The sequence below is a fragment of the Arvicola amphibius genome, chromosome 6, assembly GCF_903992535.2.
Source record: "Arvicola amphibius chromosome 6, mArvAmp1.2, whole genome shotgun sequence".
NCBI lineage: Eukaryota > Metazoa > Chordata > Mammalia > Rodentia > Cricetidae > Arvicola > Arvicola amphibius.
This window is the reverse complement of record NC_052052.2, coordinates 31,717,934-31,731,252: the sequence shown is the minus strand read 5'-3', so window position 1 is coordinate 31,731,252 and position 13,319 is coordinate 31,717,934. Positions and strand designations below refer to the sequence as shown.

Genomic DNA, 13,319 nt, shown 5'->3' with positions numbered 1-13,319 from the left:
TCAGCCACCACTAAAGCCCAGATCCAGTGCCTTGAGTTGGTGCACCCCAACATCTACAACATCTATGAACTGCTGGAGAACATGAAGGGGCCTGTCCCATGAAACCATAGCCTGTGACTCTGGGTAACAGTAGAAAATCAGAGTGGAGTCTAGATGAGGGTCCAGTGATGATGCTGTAGCAGAAGTGAGAGGCCTTGAACCATAACAATGACTCCTTGCAATGAATATCTGCGAGTCAACCTATATGGGAAAAAGGGTAACTGCGTGACACACCAGATCTTTAAATGCCACTACGACAAATAAATGTGTGATGGAGATGCAGGAAAGACAGAGGGGCTGAGTGGTACAGTACCGCAGAACAGGAGATGCAATGGCTGTGACTGGCGTGAGAGAAGGATGAGAGTGATAAACAGGTTATTACACAGAAAAGTCAGTGAGATGTTGGTTTTTATTTTAATTTTTTATTTTTTGGGGGGGAAGAAGTTATAAGGATGGAGGACATATATGGAAGGAACGAGAAATTAGTGGGATTGGGGAGTATGCTGTACAATTACCAAAGAATAAATGAAAATGTTTAAAAAGAAGAAATCTCTACAAGTATAATCTAGTAAGATTAATGAGGTGTTTTGGATTATACCTTAATGTAGTCCAACAATCAAAAGGGTCTCCATGGTTACACAGTGGTTTGTCCCAATTACCAATTACTATCTGTGTTCAAATGCACAGGTCGGTTACAGACAATAAATACACTGTTCTTCAACATTGAGTTCACGGAGTCAGCTTATTCTGGGTTGTGATTCAGCAGTTCACCTTACTATGCCCTATCACCTTGAGAAATGCCCTCTTGATGTCCTTGTTTCTTAGACTGTAGACCACAGGATTGAGCAAGGCAGTAAAGGCATTGTAAAAGAGTGAGATCTGCTTGTCTCGCTCAGCAGAGTAGCTGGAGTTGGGCTTCATGTAGATGTAAGAAGCTGGACCATAGAAGAATGAGACCACAGTCAGGTGGGAGGCACAGGTAGAGAAAGCCTTGCAGCAGCCCTGGGTGGACTTGATCTTGAGAATCGCCATGGCAATGAGAACGTAGGAGGCCACAATGAGGGCAATGGGGGTAACAACCAGAAAAGCACTCAAGACCAGGTCTACCATCTCAATGAGGTGGGTATCCATGCAAGCCAGGCTGCGCACTGAAGGGCTGTCACAGAAGTAGTGGCTGACCCTGTTAGGCCCACAATATGGCAGACTCATGGTGAAGAGTGTATGGAACAGAGAGGAGAAGAAACCACAGATCCAAGTCCCTGCTGCCAACCATATACATAGTCCCCAGTTGAGGATGACAGTATAATGCAGTGGGTAGCAAATGGCCACATATCTGTCATAAGCCATGACAACAAAGAAGGTGCTCTCAGTAGTAGCCAGGGCCCCAAAGACATACATCTGTATCCAGCAGCCAGCAAAGGAGATGGTCTGAGATTTAGCAAGAAGATGCACCAACATCTGGGGCATGGTGGTGGTGACATAGCCCATATCCAACATGGCGAGTATACAGAGGAAGAAGTACATGGGAGTGTGCAGATGTGTGTCCAGGCAGATCAGCAGGATGATGAGCCCATTGCCCATGACTGAGCACAGGTAGATGAGAAGGAACACAATGAAGAGGATGCTGTTGGTTGTGGGGTCACTGGAGAAGCCAAGCAGGATGAACTCAGAAACCCAGCTTTGGTTCTGCCCTGGAATCATCCACATGGTGGAGCCTGTAAGAGAATCACATTCATCTATGAGTCACCTGACACAGGCCAGCTATAGAGGCAGAAATGGAAGATACAGGCTGGAGAGAGGGCTCAAAGGTTAAGAGCATTGACTGCTGTTACAGAGAAAAAGACAACTCAGAGCTGCCTGTGACTCCAGTTCCAGGGGATCTGACTCCCTTGTCTTATCTCCACAGCAACACACACACATTTTACACAAACATGTATGTAGGCATAAAGTCATACACATAAAATAAAAGTAATAATTTTTTCATAGCAACATGCTTTGATTTTTAAATTGATTTTTATTGAGCTCTACATTTTTCTAGGCTGCCCTCCCTGCTTCTCCCCTCCCTGTCAAACCCTCTCCCAAAGTCCCCATGCTCCCAATTTACTCAGGAGATCTTGTCTTTTTCTACTTCCCATGTAGATTAGATCTATGTATGTCTCTCTTAGGGTCCTCATTGTTGTCTAGATTCTCTGGGATTGTGATTTGTGGGCTGGTTTTCTTTGCTTTATGTTTAAAAACCACTCATGAGTCACTTATCACATGAGTGAGTACATGTGATAATTGTATTTCTGTGTCTGGGTTACCTCACTCAAAATCATGTTTTCTAGCTCCATCCATTTGCCTGCAGAATTTAAGATGTCATTATTTTTTTATGCTGTGTAGTAAATGTACCATATTTTCCTTATCTATCCTTTGGTTGAGGAAAATAGTAATTTAAATTAAGAAAATAAAGGCTGGGGTGTGGGTTCTAAGCACACTGTTCAGTATTCTCTTCTCAACTTATTTAACTTCCCTATGCCTCAGTCTCTTCATTTATCAAATGAGGCTCATGAGGCACATGTCTCAGGATTATGATGAATATCTAAAACATTCCACATAACTCCTGAAATCATCACATAACATATAATATGTTGTATGCAGTCTCACATTCTCATTCCAGATCTGGGAAGGCAGAGACAGGGCATCCCCAGAATAAGACAGCTAGCTACACTAGATGAAATGATGGGCACTGAGTTCAACTGAGAGACCCTGCCTCAAGGAATATGGTGAGAGCAATTTAGAAAGGATTCATTGCCAGTCTATGAACACACACACACACACACACACACACACACCACAGACATATGCAAAATAGAGAGTAAGCAAGTAGATGAAGACAGAACAAACGTCAGTCAGACGCAGTAAGCACACATGTAGTCCGATGAGTAAGGACAGAAGGTCACGTGTGCAGTGCACTGGAGACACTGTAGTCTTCCTGGGGAATGCTGATGGATCGTGTGGCTATCACAGCAGGAAAGTCATTTTTTTTTTTTTACTCCTAGCTTTCTCTGCAGACAACAATCAATTCCAGGTTTCAGTGGTAAATCTAAAGCAACCAATTTTTTGGAATCACACCTGATAGAATATATCTATTATTTTAGGGGGAGCAAACATAAGATTTTTTTTCAAAAGAGCAGTTTCCATGGAGAGAAAAAAATAAATGATAATTTAGAAAAATGAAAGAGAAGTACTCAAAATGTGTACACAAATAATTGGAAATATGTAATCACAAAAGCAGATGCGCCAATGGAATAGTAAGCAATACTTAACGGGCATTTCACAAGGCAGTTGTAGGCACTGATGAGGTTTAGGTTCTCAGCACCATTATTCATCTGGAAATTGCAAAGATCACCACAGTTCAATCCCCACCCTCCTCTTCTCAATTTCATGTCACCAGATGCCTACCAGCCTGGCTATGATAACAGAATCTAGCACTGACAAGAGTAACTGGATCCAATGAGAGAGTAAATTAAAATGATCCCTTTACTGTGTGCCTGACAGTATTCCCTAAAGTTGAACACACATCTGTTCCATTGCTCAGCAATTTAAATATGAAACAATATATAAACACAGAGGCACATACAAACATATGTTCAAGGAACGACATGTAAAGGAAATTTCAAAAACTGTTCAACATAGCCTGAGCTATGGTCGGTACACTTAAATCATATTCTTCCCACCCTCCAAATTTTCCAAGATCCTCCCCACTCATCTTCATGCTGTTTCTCCCATTCTCTCTTCCAAGACAAAACAAAAAACACTTTTTTTTGGTTTTTCGAGACAGAGTTTCTCTGTGGCTTTGGAGCCTGTCCTGGAACTAGCTCTTGTAGACCAGGCTGGCCACGAACTCACAGAGATCCGTCTGCCTCTGCCTCCCGAGTGCTGGGATTAAAGGCATGTGCCACCACCGCCCGGCTCAAAAAACACTTTTTAAAAAATTAAAAAAAGAAAATCTAAACAAAAAATACCAAAACAAAATCATGGAATCAGATTTCTATTGGCTAACTACTCCCGGACATGATGCCTGCCCTGCTATAACTGATATGCATAGTAGTACTGTATTGGAAAAGACAGATTTTACCTTCCATAACAGGTATCAACTGCAAATAGCTTCTTGTTTAGGCGCAGGACTTTGGCTCCACTTCCCGTCTCAATGCCTGCCATTTGTTTGCATCAACAAGTCCTCCATGTGACTGCTGCAGAAGTTTTTAAAGAAACCACACTGATCCCACCTGTATCCTGTTAAAATCCTTTTAAAAAGAGCTCCCATGCCCTGTCAATTGAATCAGATGCGCAGGTCATTCCTAACCTGCCTGCCTGTCAAGACCCAGAGATCACCTGTCTCTTCTGTCTGCAATCTCTCCATGCACAAATCTCTATGCAAGCACTCCTGGTATCCTGAATACCTCTGTCCCTCTCATATCTTAAGACAAGTGCCTAGATTCTCATCATGGAGGGGAAACTACCTCCTGCATCATGTTGCCCTCACCGTGGCCACAGGAGTAGTCGGATCAGCCAGGAAGCCTTCCCTGTTATGCTACCACCTACCAAACCTAACTCAGGTAGGTGACATCATACATTTCTTGCTCATTGTCCAGTTGCAATTTGAGGAATCCTAGAGGGTCTTGGTATCAATTTTGACACCAATTAACTTGGAGAAATGTTTTATTACTCTTTTGTTAACTGAAACCCCACACAACTAAGAAAGAACTGTTTCTGATGGAGAATATCATATGGGTGATGCCCTAACCTTTGCAATAATAAAGAACAATGAATACTTACCGGGTAAATAATACATTTCAGCTATTGTGGTGCTAACTTTAGTTTAAAATCACAAGTTCATGGAAGGAAGTGTTCTAAACTGTGTATTACAAATGAAAACCTACTGCCTAGAGAGAGCATCTTATTCCAGATTACAATCTCTGCATAGAAATGGGAGTTTAGATGGTTTGACAGGAGAGCGTGGCTTTCAGTCACCTTCTGTGCTTCTGGAACCCAGGATCTAAAGTGCAGAGGTGAAGAAGGCAAGGTCTTCATTGTCCACCTAGTTGAGCTTACGGAGACCCAGCACAGGCCAGAGCCCTCCAAGGACGGAGTGGGAAGGCGAACCACTGACCAGATCTCCTGAAGAAATTCACCCTGTGTCTGGATGTGGACAGTCCTGGAATGTATTAAAAGTATAAGATTCCAAGGAAAAACTATTTGAGGTGTGATTTCTATGGCATTGGATCACCACTTAATGATCCATAGACTTTTGTGGTTTCCTAGCCCAGTGGTCTCTGACCTGGCTTACATTGTCCCTCCAGGACTGCTGGTCCAAGTCTCTGAGTCTGATAGTCACAGCTGAAAACCTCATGGTTGATTTCCAGGCAGAAAAAAGGGACACATGGTAGCTCCATCCTACAGAGCCAGCATCTGTAAGGTTTAGGTTGAGGAGTCCAAGGATATATTCGAACATATAGAAAGTTTAATGCCAGTCTACGCTACAGCAAACTCATAACCTCTTTCCACTCCAAAACAATCACGGTTGTTCTACCCACAAAATATCAAACTGTGTTTCTATGTTATCATGTCTCCTTTAAGGACATTGATCATCACTGCTCTCTCAGGGATATGGCTTTCTGATTCACTATAGATCTTTGAGCTCAGAACGCTACAGTCTGTTAATCAATATGTCTTGAAACAGACAAACACTCTGTACATATAAATTAATAAAGGAAGGATGGAAGAAGGAAATAAGGACACAAGGTTGATAAAGAGCAAAAAGAAATACAGGCAACAAGGGAAGAGGTCTGGGGAGTTTGAGATGTGCGCACAGAGGAACTAGAGATGGATGCTTGACCAGTTATTATCACTAAACCCACAGATCCCTGAACAACACCCAGGAGTCAAACACCAGTGACCATCTTACCAGTTGAAAATCCAAGGACTGTGTCACTAACAAGCTGTTTCTTTCTCTAATGGGAAAGAGAATAAAGGGGCAGCACCCTGAAGTACCTGAGTCCAGAGTGTCAGGATTCTAGGAAGCTCAGTCTCCAGAGAAATTCAAAGGTGCTGTAGATGTTGAGGGTTGGGTTTCTCATTTCCTCTGCAAGTATGCCAGTACCAGCTGCTGAAAATGACATCTATAAAACCCTGCTTAACAAAGACAAGCTCAGACATCTTCACCTTTACCCACTGGGAACAGATGCGGAATTTTTATGACTCTGCTTCCTCTCTGAGACTACCCAGGGGGGCTGGGAAGGGGCCATTTCTGTTCCCAGTAGGGATGCTAAGAGGATCCGTGAATGCTGTCAACAAGAGCAGTACAGGGAGACCCCTGGGAAAAGAGCAGGATGAAACAAACTCACGGTTTGAGGACTGGTGACCTTCTTTAGACTAATTGAGGAATAAGAGCAGCTCAGAAATGAGGAGGTGGGACCTGATCTTCTGATACACAGATCAAGGACTTAAGTTCTCATTCTGATTCTTCTTTTACATGTAGCCCAAATCCTCAATGAGATCTTGCTTGGGTCACAATCCTCTTTCTTCCTCAACTACCTTGGAACAAATTACAGTACTCCCTTCTCTGTTGTGTAACAAGTTACTCGGTCACTCTGGTGCTAACGAAGAGTCGACTACAATGGGGACTTGAGCTGAGAAAAAGCTCGTTTGTTTCCAAGCACACATGGCAGCTCCCAATAATCAATATCTCCAGTTCTTGAGGGTCTGGTGCTGTCTTCTGACCTCCTCAGGACCAGGCATGCATGTGCTGTACATACAAATATGCAGGGAAAATGCTCATATAAATAAACAAACAACAGTCAGCAACGTCAAAGTAGCATGGAAGTCAGCAGTGACATCTCCATGACAGAGGAGTGAGAGAACTCCCGGAAGGGCTCATGTCTCTTAGGTGCAAATAAGAATTTGAATCAAAAGTTATGAAGGTCTGGAGCATGTTCTCTTGAACTTAGTGATATTCTGCCTCAGTTGCCCCTCCTGTAGAATTCCAATAGTAATCTCTTTCCTTCTAGGCTGGCTAGAGGAATAAAATGTCATGATATCAGCACCCTGCCACAAGTTCTGGCCAGTTTTCCATGCCTGGAATCTCAGAGTTGTCTTGATTTGCATTTCTCTGATGACTAAGGATGTTCAGCAATTCTTTAAGCATCTTTCAGCCCTTTTAAATTCGTTTGTTAAGAGTTCTCTATTTAGGCCTGTATGCCATTTTTTTACTGGATTATGTGTTCTCTTGGTGACCAGTGGAAAGGGTTCTCCTGTATAAACGCATTCAAGTGTACTTCCAACTCTCGCTTCTATGAGGTTCAGTGTGGTTGGTTTTATGTTGGGGTTTTGATCCTCCTGAACTTGAGTTTTGTGCATGGTGATAGATATGTACTATTTACATTCTTCTACATGTTCATATCCAGTTATGCCAGCACCATTTATTGAATATGCTTTTTTCCCATCATATATTTTTTGGTTTTTGTCAAAAAAATCAGTTGTTTTTGTAGGTATGTGGATTGATATACTGGTCTTTGATTCAATTCCATTGGTCCTCCTGTCTGTCTTTTTTTTTCCAGTTTATTTATTTTTTATTAAAAATTGCCATCTCCTCCCCTCCTCCTCCCCCTTCCCTCCCCTCCCCTCCACCCACACCCCCACTCCCTCCCTCTTGAGGCCAAACAACCATCAGGGTTCTCTACACTATGTTGATTCCAAGGTCCTCCCAACTCCCCCCAGGTCCAGGAAGGTGAGCAACCAAACTGACAAGGCTCACACAGAGCCCGTCCATGTCGTAGAGACCAAGCCCATCGCCATTGTCCTTGGCTCCTCTGTCAGCCTCCACCATCAGCCACCCTCAGAGAGTCCGATTTGGTCGCATGTTCCATCAGTCCCATTCCAAGTGGACTTGGTGGTCTCCCATTAGTTCTGTCCTGCCGTCTCAGTGGGTGAACGCATCCCTCATGGTTCTGACTTTCTTTCTCATGATCTCTCTCCATCCGCTCCTCATCAGAACTTTGGGAGCTCAGTCCGGTGCTCCAATGTGGGGCTCTGTCTCTATCTCCATCCATCGCCAGGTGAAGGTTAAGGCTCACAGTGAGCCCGTCCATGCTGTAGAGTTCACATTCATTGCCGTTGTCCTTGGTTTCTCAGTCCTCCTCCACCGTCAGCCACATTCAGAGAGCCCGGTTTGGTCCCCTGTTCCATCAGTTCCATTCCAACTGGACTTGGTGGTCTCCCGTTAGATCTGTCCCACCGTCTCAATGGGTAAACGCACTCCTCACGGTCCTGACTTCCTTGCTCATGATCTCCCTCCTTTTGCTCCTCATCGGGACCTTGGGAGCTCAGTCCGGTGCTCCTATGTGGGGCTCTGTCATTTTCTCCATCCAATGCCAGGTGACGGTTCTATGGTGATATGCAAGATATTCATGAGTATGGCAATAGGATCTGGACATTTCTGGCACCCTCTCCTCAGCTGCCCAAGGACCTAGCTGGGGGCGTCTTCCTGGACACCTGGGCCTCCTGTCTATCTTTATACCAATACCTGGATGTTTTCAGTACTTTAGCTCTATAGTAGAGTTCGAAATCAAGGATTGTGATGCCTCCAGAAGTTCCTTTATTGTACAAGATTGTTTTCGTTACCTTGGATTTTGTGCCTTTCCATATGAAGTTAAGGATTTTTCTTTTGAGGTCTGTGAAGAATTTTGTTCAGATTTTGATGGACGTTGCATAGCCTCCATTAGTCTAGCAATACATTCTGCAAACGGCTTTGGTTTCCATCGGTGAGCCCATTGGTATTGGGAGCAGCTGTGAGTAATTTCTTCTATACTCCTATGGCCACTGAGCTGGGGCAGTGAGCATGGTTCGTAGAGCTCCAGGGACAGGATGCAGCAGGTCTATGCTGCCATTAAGCAAGCTGTAGCAATTGGCCCACCAACCCCATTAAAGTTCAGGACCTCCAGAAAGAATCAGAGATTCATGCTGCCAGCACTAACTAGGACGCTGTCTCTTAAAGAAGCCCATGCAGTTTATGCTGCTAATGCTGAGTCAGGAAGCCTTCTCTTAAAGGAACCGTACCTCGGTTCACTGCCAGCAAACAGAGCCTATCTGAAAAAAAAATGCAGCTTCCAAAAAACTGCACTTGGCTCCCATTTTTGTGGGTGGATAAGCCCTTGATTTTTTAAAAAGCTTTTTTAGGTCTTACGTGTATCCACTCCCTACATTAGGTGCCATTTTGTAAACAGCCGCCCAGACCCGAATAATCACACAGAAACTATATTAATTATAACACTGCTTAGCCAATAGCTTAGGCATATTTCTAGCTAACTCTTTTTTTTTTTTTTTTTTTTTTTTGTTTTTTCGAGACAGGGTTTCTCTGCAGCTTTTTTAGAGCCTGCCCTGGAACTAGCTCTTGTAGACCAGGCTGGCCTCGAACTCACAGAGATCCGCCTGCCTCTGCCTCCCGAGTGCTGGGATTAAAGGCGTGCGCCACCACCGCCCGGCTTCTAGCTAACTCTTACATCTTAAATTAACCCATTTCTATTAATCTGTGTATCACCATGAGGCTTTAGCCTACCAATAAAAGTTCCAGCATCTTTCTCCTTCAGCAGCTACATGACGTCTCCCTGACTTCGCCTCCTCTCTCTCTATCTCTCTCTTCCATCCTGAATATATTCTCTCCTGCCATAGGTCAAAGTTGCTTTATTCAATAACCAATAAAAGAAAAACATATACAGAGGGACATCCCACATCATCTTAGCATATAATGACAGCATTCTGCTCTCTCTACTATCATGCTATCCACAGTTAGAATGTGTTATATTAATTTATAGTTATGCTGCTGTGTTCGGGGAACTACACCTGATTAAGTAATGCATGTTACTTGCTTCCTTCTAAGTAGAGGAATCAACATATCAGACCACGGTCACATAACATGTATAACTTCCCTCATGTATTACTTCCCTCTAGAGAAAAACCTTCCCACCTCCTACTGTCAGGCTGGACCACACTACTTGCTTAGACCAAAAGAATGTGTGGACAGAGAATCAGGTTACTCTTGAGAAGCTGAGTCATTGTGAGTTTGTCTACTGTTCCTTTTCTAGGATGACATGTTAGATATAAGATTCCTCCTTCGTGATGGATTTGAGAGAACAGAAGATCACTCCAAACATACAGCTACCAACACAAACAAATAATGAATGTCTGGCCCCAAGGGCCAGGAACATGGGCAGCACCATGGCGGACAAATATATGACTGAAAGATGGTAATGATAAGAACATGTAGTTGAGAGATGGGAGAAAAAGAGATGGGGAGCAGTTCCTGTGCTGTGGAGGGAGGTAGAACTGGAGACTTGGTGGTGAGGAACAGGTCAGTATGAGGAGCCCGTGTAGCTACCTGAAGCAGTGGTTTTTATCCAGCCCTGGGCTATTGCCAAGGGCCGTATCTGGATACCTGGTTCCACAGCAGCCAGAGTCTGTGTTACTATCTGTGACCTGAGTTATCTCCAAGGGCCATGCTGGTGTTTATGGTCTGGACTGTCTCTTGGAGCCATGTTGATGTCCAGGAGCATCAGGTTGATGCTGCAACCTGGGGCCATACTGATCTCAGTGGCCTGTGCCACTGCAATCATGGTGCCCCTGAGACCATGGAGATGTCTGGGCCCGTGTTGCCACAGGGGATGCTCTCTAGGTCTGACATCCAATAGTGGACATGATCTGTGTTGATGACTAAGGCCCAGATTACCACAAAAGGCCATGCAGATGTCTGTGCTCTGGGCTATCACCTAAAGGCTTGCTAATGATGTCTGAGTGCCATGCTGAGCTTGTAACTCTCACAGGCTCCAAGATATTGTTGGCCCCGCCCCTTACTGACCTGTAGTACCAGCACTGATGTAAGCATGAGAGCTGGAGGCACGAGCACAGAAGAGCTGGTCTCTCCCCTCAATGGCTGCCAGCCAAAGGAGAGCTGGCCCTGCCCCTTGCAGACTGAAGCTCACAAAAGATCTGGCCTAGCCTCTCACCAGGAGTTGCAAGGTATCCTAGGAAGTGGCTTGTGGGGTTCTGGCCTCACCCCTCATGGGATTAGGGAGACCTGGCCTCCTTCTCGGGGGGGGGGGAGGCTGGTGAACACTCAGGCTGACCAAATCAGCTACTACCCAGACCCAAATCCAGGGCCTTAAGTAGCCCCACCCTAACATCGACCACATCTTATAAGCTGCTGGGGATCATAAAGAGGCCTGTCCTGTGGAAGCACAGACACAGGATCTCCATGACTCTGGTCAACAATAGGATATCAGAGGGAGTCTAGGTGAAGATCCAGTATTGATGCTGTAACAGAAGCCAGAGGCCTTGAACAAGAACAATGACTCCTTGCCATGAACATTTGTAAGTAAATCTGTATGGAGAAAAACTTGTATTGTGTGACACACCGCAGCTTCCAATCCCACTACAACAAATGAATATGTGATGGAGATGCAGGAAAGACAGAGGAGCAGAGTGGTACGGTGCTGTAGAACAGGAGACACAACAGCTGTGACTGGCGTGAGCGAAAGCTGAGATTGATAGAGAAACAGGTCGTTACACATAGGGGGTGGTGAGATACTGTTTTTTTATTTCAATTTTAATTTTTTTATTTTCTTTTGAAGGGGACTTACAAGGGTAGAGGGCAGATATGGAAGGACTGGGAAATGATGGGACTGGGGAGCATAACGTACAATTCCCAAAGAATGAATAAAAAATATGTTTAATAATAATAAATGTCTTCATGTATAATCCAGTAGAATTACTGAGGCGCTTTGAATTATACCGTAGTGCAGCCCATCAATCAAAATAGCATCGTGGTTTCACAGTGGTTTGCCCCACTTACCAATTACTATGTTGGTTCAAACACATAGGTCAGTTACATATAATAAAGACACTGTCCTTCTCTTAAAAATTGAATACTCTAATTTTGCTTCTCCTATTTCCTGGTTCACTAATCCACCCTACCATGCCCCACCACCTTGAGAAATGCCCTCTTGATGTCTTTGTTCCTCAGACTGTAGACCACGGGGTTGAGCAAGGCAGTGAAGGCATTGTAAAACAGTGAGATCTGCTTGTCTCGCTCAGCAGAGTAGCTGGAGTTGGGTCTCATGTAGATGTAAGTAGATGGACCATAGAAGAATGAGACCACAGTCAGGTGGGAGGCACAGGTAGAGAAAGCCTTGCAGCGGCCCTGGGTGGACTTGATCTTGAGAATCGCCTTGGCAATATGAACATAGGAGGCCACAATGAGGGCAATGGGGGTAACAACCACAAAAACACTCAAGACCAGGTCTACCATCTCAATGAGGTGGGTATCCATGCAAGCCAGGCTGCGCACTGCAGGGCCTTCACAGAAATAGTGGTTAACCCTGTTAGGCCCACAATATGGCAAACTCATGGTGAAGAAAGTATGTAACAGAGAGAAAAGGAAACCGCAGATCCAAGTCCCTGCTGCCAACCATATGCACAGATCCCAGTTGAGGATGACAGTATAGCGAAGTGGGTGGCAAATGGCCACATATCTGTCATAAGCCATGACAACAAAGAAGGTGCACTCAGTTATACCCAGGGCCCCAAAGACATACATCTGTATCCAGCAGCCAGCAAAGGAGATGGTCTGAGATTTAGCAAGAAGATGCACCAACATCTGGGGCATGGTGGTGGTGACATAGCCCATATCCAACAGAGAGAGAATACAGAGAAAGAAGTACATGGGAGTGTGCAACTGTGTGTCCAGGCAGACCAGCAGGATGATGAGCCCATTGCCCATGACTGAGGTCAGGTAGATGAGAAGGAACACAATGAAGAGGATGCTGTTGGTCGTGGGGTCACTGGAGAAGCCAAGCAGGATGAACTCAGAAACCCAGCTTTGGTTTTGCCCTGGAATCATCCACATGGTGGAGCCTGTAAGAGAATCGCATTCATATATGTGTCTCCAGTCACATTTCAGTTATAGAGGCAGCAAGGGAAGACATATGCTGGAGATATGGCTCAGAGTTAAAGAGCACTGACTTCTGTTCCAAGAGCAGACAGCTCAGGGCTGTTTCAGAACTGCCTGTGATTCCAGTTCCAGGCCATCTGACTCCCTCTTCTTGCTCCACAGGCCAGGCACACGTGTGGTGCATAGACTTGCAGGTCGAAAAAGAAAACCCATATACATAAAAGAAAAAAATAATATGTTTAATTAAGAAAAGAAAGGCGAGCCGGGCGGCGGTGGCGCACGCCTTTAATCCCAG

The 13,319-nt window shown here is 44.6% G+C and overlaps 1 protein-coding gene and 1 pseudogene across 1 annotated transcript; both read right to left on the bottom strand.

Moving 5' to 3' along the window:
- LOC119817214 lies at positions 1-1,789 on the bottom strand (annotated as a pseudogene).
- A 10,245-nt stretch (positions 1,790-12,034) lies between these two features.
- On the bottom strand, positions 12,035-12,994 carry LOC119817481 (olfactory receptor 2A12-like). Its single transcript, XM_038334733.1, has one exon. The coding sequence runs from the start codon at positions 12,977-12,979 to the stop codon at positions 12,035-12,037; it is 945 nt and encodes a 314-aa protein (XP_038190661.1). The 5' UTR covers positions 12,980-12,994.
- Between the last annotated feature and the right edge of the window lie 325 nt (positions 12,995-13,319).